This window comes from Pygoscelis adeliae, unplaced genomic scaffold (genome assembly GCF_000699105.1).
Source record: "Pygoscelis adeliae isolate BGI_AS28 unplaced genomic scaffold, ASM69910v1 Scaffold171, whole genome shotgun sequence".
Taxonomy (NCBI): domain Eukaryota; kingdom Metazoa; phylum Chordata; class Aves; order Sphenisciformes; family Spheniscidae; genus Pygoscelis; species Pygoscelis adeliae.
In genome coordinates this window covers 4,952,688-4,962,447 of record NW_008824186.1, presented here as the reverse complement: position 1 = coordinate 4,962,447, position 9,760 = coordinate 4,952,688, and the positions used below count along the sequence as shown (strand labels likewise).

General features: G+C 38.4%; 1 protein-coding gene across 1 annotated transcript in view; it reads left to right on the top strand.

Moving 5' to 3' along the window:
* The window catches only part of ANO3 (anoctamin 3), a 93,296-nt gene that overhangs the window by 70,087 nt on the left and 13,449 nt on the right, over positions 1-9,760 (top strand). Inside the window, exons 13-14 of the mRNA XM_009334524.1 lie at positions 8,450-8,532; positions 9,457-9,597. Coding sequence (XP_009332799.1) covers positions 8,450-8,532; positions 9,457-9,597 — 224 coding nt within the window. The remainder of the gene's footprint in view (positions 1-8,449; positions 8,533-9,456; positions 9,598-9,760) is intronic.

Below are 9,760 nucleotides of genomic sequence, written 5' to 3'. Positions count from 1 at the left end.
CTCTAACTTAATTTTCATTTGCAGACCACTGTACGAAGGAGTTGATATCCTTGCTGAACAAATTTGTTGCCATTTTTTCTGATTGGCTTACTTTTCTAATCTTCTTCATGGGGGACCATAGAGAAGAAACCTTCTTGCTTTGAAGGTAGTGTACTGTAGTTCTCACTCTGTGATGAACTGCTTCCTGGAAATCCTTTTGTGTGTAGTAATTAACTCTTCTTTTTCCAGTGCAACATTAATGTTCATACAGTTTAGAAAAATATTGAAGTTTTTCAAAGATACTCGTTGCCTTTAGAGCTTAATATGCAAACAGTGCTATTGCAGTAAACCAGCAGTGCTACAGATTAGCCAAAACTTGCAAAAGAGCCCAAACCTTAAATTAGCAGTCAAGTAAGTGTTTAAGGAAGCTATGAACAGATTATTAATGAAAAAAAAAAAAAGTCTCGCTTTTTGATTCACTGGTATTCACACTTCTTAGTACCAGCTCTGTGGAAGTCAGTGCAGTAAGCATAGCCTGAAGTGAGTAGAAACGACATCGGTATGGGATTAGGTTGCAGTTCAGTTACCTAGATTAGCTCTACTGTTTTTTTTAGCATGGAGAATGAGGTTTTTACCTGGGATGGTCACCACCACATTTCTTCAGTGGATTTTGCGCTCTGCATTTGTTTCTGTGCTGCTAGAGTCAAATTTCATCTGAGACCTATGACACCTGGGTAGAAAACTCCAAAAAGGGGAAGGCTAAATTTCTCCTTCAGTGTATGGCTTTCTGGAGAGACGTAGTGGCCCTGATTCGAGGAATTCACCAAGATGTGAATGCAATTTCCCGTAAAAATGGCCCTCCAGTGTGAACCTGAGTATACACTGATTGTATCTGTACTGGAAAATGTGTAGCCCGGTTGCAAGAGAGCTGTAGAGGTGCTGAGGACTCAATACTCACTCTTCACACACTTGTGGAGGGGTTTACTCTGAACTTGCCACAACCTCTTCCCTTTGACTGAGCACCCTTTAAGAGCTGGCCTATATTAGGCTATTCCTGGAGCACATCACTTAGTTTACTGACGGGAGTGCCCAGTGGTGTAAGCCAAAGGACCACAAGCGGAGGTGATCAGGAGACTTTAAAAGCACATGCTTGATGTGGATTAAAATGCTAATGTAGGCACGGCCATGCTGAGGAGGCTGTGGTTCTGTATCATACAGCCTTCTCTATTTTAATTGAAGTAAATTGAAAAAAGGCTACAAAAATTCTTGTCATTCTGTTATTAATAAAGATTAAAGTTGCTTTACAGCAGAAAGTATTCAGTATGAAGCTATTAGTGTACATACATGTACATCTGCACACCTACACTTTGGGTGAAGCCCTGGTCCCATTCAAGTCAACCTCCCCTGGGTCTGTGGACTTCACCACGAAGGTTGCATTGATATTGCATCTAGCATTGTGTTTTACTCAAACTGCTCAGATTTGTGCTGAATATTTCTGCAACACAGAGAAAAAAAAAAAAGTCCTAATAAATTCTTATATGGCAATTTTCATATAAATGTATATCCAGTGGTATATTAAGTATTTAAAAATAGATTTTTTGGCATGATAAAGTAATTGCAACATGTGTTTCCTGAACACAACCCAGCACCAGCCCGTGATAGGTGTAATGTCTGCAAAACCTCTGCAACTGTCAAGAAAATAATCATTTCAGCTTCTTCTTATAGGTAGATAATACAATCTTCAGAACAAAAAATTCGAAGAACATTCTTTTGCATGTCAATAAATTGAACCTCGCACTGTTTCCCTGCCTTACAGTAGTGATTAGAAAGTACTTTAATTTATGTAGTGAACAGTGGCATGATAAGCAGATTATTAATGGCACTGCTTTGTTTCTTGTGATCTGGAGTAACACTCATATTTGCAGAGCTTTCATACTTACTATACTTTTTAAGCCTCATAAAGCAGATTATTTTTACCTTTACACCAGTGATCTAAAAATAGACGGAACAAATATAAAGAATTTTATCTTTTAGAATTCAGAAAGAAATAATAGCAAATGATGGTCCCAGAAACGTATTGGATTTTTGCTCCTGTGGCTCTTTGCTCTAAAATTCGGATTGCTCTTCAAGGATTAAGAGCATCTTCTAAATTTAATGAGCAATGAATATTAAATTTTCAAGCTTAAATGTATTTTATTTTTTGTACTGAGAAAATAATTTGTAAGTTTTTAGTGAATTATAAAGAGGAATATAAATAAGGAGCATAAATAACCAATAAAGAAAAGTATGAATTTGAGTTAAATACTGCCATTGTTTATGGTTGCTGCTTCTCTGCTTTAATGTTTGAATTGCAAAATGGGTTGTTTGGTTTTTTTCAATTATTTTCTCAGAAATATACTCAAAGTAGAATTTGGCTACAACAGCACCGATTGCCTTCCCGAACAATATAAAACAATACTGCAGTTATTAATCAGATTAACTAATAAGCGTTAAAAACACCTCAGACTTACCTTTGAGCTCTACAAAATATGCAAGAACCTGTTGAAATAATGCTCTGGCCCAGAGTGCAATTAGTCTGGTGGGAAGAGGGGAGTGCAGGTACAATAAATGTGGCAGTGTGACACTGGTCAGGAACATGCCGTACGGGCGAGGTGAGGTGGGGCAGCCCTTCGCTGCGTGCGACGGCGCGTCTGGGAACCAGCCTGACCAACTCCGCTGCTGTCATGACCGAGCTCTGTCATTACAGAGTCCACAGAAATTGCAGTATTTATGGTAAAGTGGGTAGGCAGTGCGTATTGCCTAATCCTTCGAAAGTCTTTGAACTGGTATTTCAGAAGGGTGACTGTTTTCTGTAAACTATAGAAACTATTGTTCCATGCAACTGTTAATTTAACAAAAGATAGCTTTTTATTATCACAGAGTTTCCTACGGTACGCTTTGTGAGATGAAAACTGGGAAAGGCGTGTCTTCTACAAAATAAAGCAGCAAAATGAGTTCTGTTAAGAAAAACATGCTGCTGGAAAAAGGGTCTGATCCTTTCTCCTAATATGTTCACAGCTGCAATAATTTAAGAGAACAATTTAAATCCAAATTTTTGGAATTTATCAGTTGTCATTAATTTTTACTTTGGAGCACATAACCAGCTAGGGATCTGAATGTTACAACTCTTACTCCTCACTTTAAGTTTTATATAAATAATACTGGATTAAAGTAAGAATGTGGAAGTCAGGCATATCTTATATAACTTTTAATATGCTGATATAGCCAACCTGTGATTTTTTTTTTTTTTAATTCTTTATGTATATTTATTCTAGGCTGGTATGTGGTGAAGAGCGACTCAGAAATGTTTCAGTATTGTGTGACTGTTTGAGTGGAATGCTATGATGTTGTTATCTGTTTCCACTTAAAATTTTTAAGGAATCAAGTGCAAATACTATTTCATAACTTATCCTCGAGATAAGTGTTGAGGCTATGGCATATACAGGAGGTGTTTATATGGGAGCAGCTAGTGGTAGTTTCTTGAAAATACTGCAGTGGACAAGTGGAAGGTTTTCTGTGAAATGGATCGAGTTCTACCCTTTCTAATATCCCTTTTGGGGAAGTAAATTATTTGTGTGGTGTGAGGTGGGGTGGTCTGTGAGAGGAGGGAGGACAGAGTCTTATACTGTGGATTTGGTTTTCTTTGGAATCTAGCATTCTCTGCAGTGTGTATCAACAAGCTTCCAACTCGTATTTATTGCTGTCTCTGGGTGGACGTGCATCTAACAGATTGACCATAAGGTATGAAAACAAGCACCACAAATTTGTGTCCAAATTTGGATTTTATGCAGCATTAACCAAATGACAAGTGATATACTAGGGTCAACAGTATACTTCACACCGGCATGCACACACTGTGGTGCTGAGAAGCCTTTCTGATCGTTTTTTAAAAAGAAAGGTTATTCGAATAGATATATAATATTTGAAAATAGCAAGACCTTAAATATATAGGCTGCAATTCTGTTACGGTATATCTATTACAGTGGTATGAAAGTCATACCACTCAAGTGCTGCCCTCAGCCTCAGCACAGGGCTTGGGAAGGTGCATGCTCTCTCTCTTTTATTTATTGGCAGTTTCATTCATCTGTTAGGGAAAGTAAAAACACGTTACCTGAGTGACTTAACGCCTCATGGAAGATGCTCTCTTTGTGACCCAGTTCTTAGCTAAGTGTCCTGCACCTGCAGTGTGGTGCCAGGATGCTGGCGCTGAGTGCTGGCCCTCTGTTCCTGGAAGGCAAAACCTCCAGCAGTGAGCCCGAGTACAAACAGACTGGGAGCTGTGGCCATATGGAGGCAAGGTGGTTCAGAGTACTCCAAGAGTGGGAGATGAGACTAAGCTGTCATTCAGCTACAGCCTGTATTCATTAAGCGGCAGTTTCAATTCTGAAGAGTGTGTCTCAGTAGTAGGTGTGGTACCAAATTTGTAGGACTGTTTTTATTGCATAGCTTTGCTGTAAAGGAGTCCAACTGAAATAAAACTGAAGAAGTAATTGAGCAGTGTATTCAGAAGGGGCCTGGCTGGCCATAGCCAAACTCTGCGGAGAGGCAGTGGAGACAGTCCCCTAGCTCCTTACTGAAAATCCTCTTTGCCATAAATTTTTAGGGAAATAAACACACCATTCATTTTGACACAGCGACTCTTACAAAACATTCAGAAGAGATGTGCTCACATGATACTGTTGGGTTCTCTGGGTTCTCGGTTTTGTTTGGGTTTCTTTCTTTCTCTGCTCTCTTATTTCTTTTCATAGTATTTAACAGCGGCCATTCATTATTTCTTCTTCTTGACAATGCCGAACTTCTGTTATACTTAAGATTGTATCAACACACAACCAATCTTTCCTGTCCGTCTTAACCATCAAACATCAGCCTGCTTGTCTTCTGACAGATTAAGAACTCTGTGAAGCACATGCCTAGAGATTTTACTTCTTCATCAGTACAAGTACTGACACTGTAAGGGCAGTAAACATAAGGTAACTTAAATAAGAATTGAAAGAAACTTTGGAAGTGTACGATGGGCAGAACTGCAAACTGTATTGCAGAGCACTGAATAACAAATCCCTAAATGAGTGGGTCTCTACCAAAATGCTGGACAAAAAAAGGAAGCACACCATATATTATGGGATTTAAAATTCAGAACAGCAATTGGAGCTATAAAATGGGAAGCTACGTGCCCTAGGAAAAGCAGGGGAGGCAACGGATAATGTTTTCTGTGGGAAACTGGAGGCTTGTGTGTGACCCTCTAAACTGTGAATTATCCAGAACTCTTGAGCAGCAGGATTAGGCAGAAAGAAACTCCGCCAGGTCAAAGCAATGTTAGAACATGAATGTTCTCGTCTTGATGTTCAAATGCTTGGATTAGTCATCTATTGTATGTCTTGTTTTTCTACAGAAGTAACTGATAAATGTCAAGGCTTAGCATTTTCAGAGCCGGGAGATCAGGGTAAGAGATGAGTCAGTAAGAAGTGCCTAGCAACTAGGACTGCAGGGGCTTGATTGCATGGAGAGCAATCAGAGACGGGTGGCAGTAGTAGACTGATAGAGTAATATAAAGGCAAGCCAGGAAGGATCCAGGCTTTCTGTAGAACTGGACAAATATTTGAATTTCAAAATTCTGGCATTTTTTCACTGTAACTTAGACTGGAAGTTTACACAAGAGAAGTTTTGCGAATGATTTTCTTCCAACATGCTTTTTTTTTTTATATATATATATACTTTTAGCTTTTGACACTATTTTCTCAGTAGCCTTGTAGTACAGCAAAATTACCGTGAATTCTACTCTACTGTGTGAAAAGAGTATTGCAGCATTTTTTAAGAGCTCAGATGAGTCTGGAAAAGGTACTTTAGCTGGCGGGTATACTTAGCAATTGGGCCTCACCTGCTTCATCTAGATAGATTATTTTCTTGATCATTGCATTATCAAATGCTTCATGTACATAAGTAACATAAAAGACATAATTTATTATTACAATTCATATTATACTAGAACCTATTATTTATGCTATACCAGAGTCTGAAAACTCTTAACTTAGAGACAGATCTTGATGTAAAGAATAAGGAAGTTGTATCTGCGCTCACAGCCCAGAAAGCCATGCAAGGACTCAGGAGCAACATAAGCCTGTGCTATACGCAAAACAAACAATACTTTTCTTATGTGACCAAATAGGTAGGAGAAATACAACACACTGCAAAACATGCTGTTGGGTGTTCCTCTGCGTGTCAGGCTGCTCTAGGAAGCACACCCAAGATACCACCTTTGGCACAGGGCTAGTGGATATGTTTGTAATTGCACAAATGAAATAATTCACCTAGTTACACTCAAAGGTAATAGATATTAAGGAAGTGGCCCAGTTATCAGGAATAAAATAATGAATTTTAAATCCCACAGATTTAAAATACCTGAGTCAGAGAAAGTGAACCCAAGCAATTGAATTAGTGGCTTTTTTTTCCCCAGTGCCACTGCTGAAGAAAAGAATGAGGAAGGGTGGACTGTTGAAGTACATGCAACTTTTTTGGACTGGGTAGTATTTTAGCTTGTGTAAATACCCGTTGAAGTTTTGGAAATAAAATGAGGCAGTTGTTGTCTAGAAGTAATACTAGACTGTGGACAAACGGTATCCTCAGTTGAATATACACTAAACTTACAGTGCTATTTATTTCATATCATAAATTCTCCAGCTCTGGAGCCCTCAGCATAAGAAAGACACGGACCTGTTAGAGCGGGTCCAGAAGAGTGTCATGAAAATGATCAGGGGGATGGAACACCTCTCCTATGAAGAAAGGCTGAGAGAGTTGGGGTTGTTCAGCCTAGAGAAGAGAAGGCTCCAGGGAGACCTTATTGCAGCCTGTCAGTACTTAAAGGGGGCTTATAAAAAAGATGGCGGCAGAGTTTTTAGCAGGGCCTGTTGCGACAGGACAAGGAGGAATGGCTTTAAACTAAAGGGGGGTAGATTTAGACTAGATATAAGGAAGAAATTTTTTTACGCTGAGGGTGGTAAAACACTGGCCCAGGTTGCCCAGAGAGATGGTGGATGACCCATCCCTGGAAACATTCCAGGTCGGGTTGGACGGGGCTCTGAGCAACCTGATCTAGTGGAAGATGTCCCTGCCCATGGCAGGGGGGTTGGACTAGATGATCTTTAGAGGTCCCTTCCAACCCAAACTATACTATGATTCTATGTCGGGAAGGGATTTCTCTTGCAAGGTGGTGTCTTCTGTAGCATTTCTGAGTCTCGCGCTGCACTGGTGGTGCTAGTACTTCCAGTGACAGTAAGAAAAGGTTATTTCACCCTCGGATTACTTAAGTGCAAACCCCACTGCTGCTTAAATAGGAGAGCTGTGTGCTGTTCATGTTAGGAGCATCCGAAACTTAAATGAAATCTGTGGTGTAGAACAGATCCTTGCTTGGAGGAACAAAAGAATGTACTACCCAAAAATAATCATCAGGGACAAGTTCTTTTCATCCAGCCATTTGTTATTTATGGGTAGTGGTATAGTGAACTTCTGCTAACTTCTACTCATTGTGCTTTAATATAGTATATGGAGAAACCATGTATATATATAAAATATGATAGATATATATAATATATATATAAACCCAATAAGATGTTAAACATAATACAGAAATAGAGAGGAAGGTAGGAGTGTGAGACCATCCTATTCAGTTTGAGTTAAAAATCCTCCTTCTGAGCAGTTGGCTTGCTAGAAAGAAGCAAATTTTCTCGCTCCCTATTTGAAATCACTGTTTTCCAGGAAACAATTGGACAATCCCATGTTTTGTCAGGAATCCCACCAAAACAAGGTGTCTTACCCCCAGTGGCAAACTACAGCATTTGGGAAACTTGGAGTTATTTATTGGTTGTAATTATTTTTTGTAGGACGTACCAAAACCACGAAGTACATGGAGGATCTGATTATGATCTCACACATAGATCAGAAATAATTGTTTAAAGAAATATTTCAGTAGTGAAGCTACTCCAGTATAAAGCTGGTATAGCTGGGAAAGAAGTGAGGTTGTCTTGATTTGAACTGAATAAAATGCGATCAGAATTTAGCTCTTTATTAATAGATACCATTGTGTATGCATATCCTTGTTTCTTCAAGGAAAGATTTTAAACCATATATGTTTTGAATAAAATTAAAAGCAAAATGATGATCTAAAAGGGATGGCAGTATCTCATATTGACAGGTACCCATCTCTGTGCAGGTATAGCAGACAGCAAAAAAATGATTCTTAAATAAACATTGTAAAATAGCATTCCAATTTTAACAGTGATTATCCTGAGGTTACTTACAGTTTTCAGATTCTGTGGGGAGAACAGCCAGAAAGTGGCTAATGACAGTTACCATGTTACATATTGCTGATTTTCTTGAGATCTGCATGGCCTTTTTTCTTTCTTTTCCATAATTAAAATGCAGTTGATGATTTCCACAGCTACAGTCTTTCTAGAGTTTTGGAAAAGACGGAGAGCTGTATTAACCTATGACTGGGACCTCATAGACTGGGAAGATGAAGAGGTAAGACTAAACAGAAGTAAACCTGTAAATCTTGCTATTAGCATGATTTAAGTGTAAATACCACTACATACTGTATGCCAGTAATCTGAATTTGTCATTCAGATTATATTTGTATTTATAACACTAGTTGTAGAATAAACAAGTATACTTGAGACTATACAAGGATACTTTGCCTTCTGCAACTAGCATTATAATTCCAAATATAATTCTACATTTATTGAAAGTATCCTTTGAAAAACTGAGCGGAAGTGCTGCCTATACAGAGGACAGGAGCTACCACTGATGTCAGCGTAGATGCCTTTCAATTCTATGGTTTCTTGTACTGGAAATTCCTAATCCTGCCTAAAAACGGGACCAAGACAAGCAAAGGGACAGAAACTAGATTTTATATCCTTCTGAGAGGCATAAATTATCCGTTAACATTCTGCTATCAGCATCAACAATAATAGAATGATTTTATTACTTTACTTTATAAATCACTAGTAAACATAGCTGTAATTTAACTATATTGGTGATTTAACTGCAGTCTAAGTCAATAGAGACTTTACCATTACTTGTTTTATAGCTTTCCATAGATGCATAGATACAGGCTGGTGGCTTTTAATAAATGGTTTCATACCACAAAAAGCACCATCATAACTGGCATTAATTTATACTTTTCTTATCAATTTCTGCAGAGAAATGATCCTTTTAATACCCTTACATAGTGGGGAAGACTCTTAATGGTTTCTGTTCTTTGTTGGTCTCTGGCACCATTTCCAATGATTTTCAAAAGAGCAAATTATTTGGATATTTGACTTGGAGCATTATAAAAAAGAATTTGTATCAATGTGAATTTCCTACTTTATAGCACATACATAACTGATTTCTGATACTTCAGTGAAATAAGTAGTACAACAAACGGGCCCTACCCTGTCATTCCAGGAAGAGCTGCGCCCCCAGTTTGAAGCTAAATATTCCCAAGTGGAAAGAGTAAATCCCATCACAGGAAAACCTGAACCTTTTCAGCCTTTCCCTGACAAGCTCAGTCGACTGATGGTGTCTGTCTCAGGAATATTTTTCATGGTAATGTTTATTGGAATTACTATAGCTCTTAATATTATTCTGATGTAAATAGCAACGCAAGTCATGAGTGCGTTTGTTAAGATTAGTGGATTTACAGAATATAGGCAAAACTGATTGTCTCAGTCTTATTGCTTGTTTATGGATCTCTTTCTTTTAAAAGACG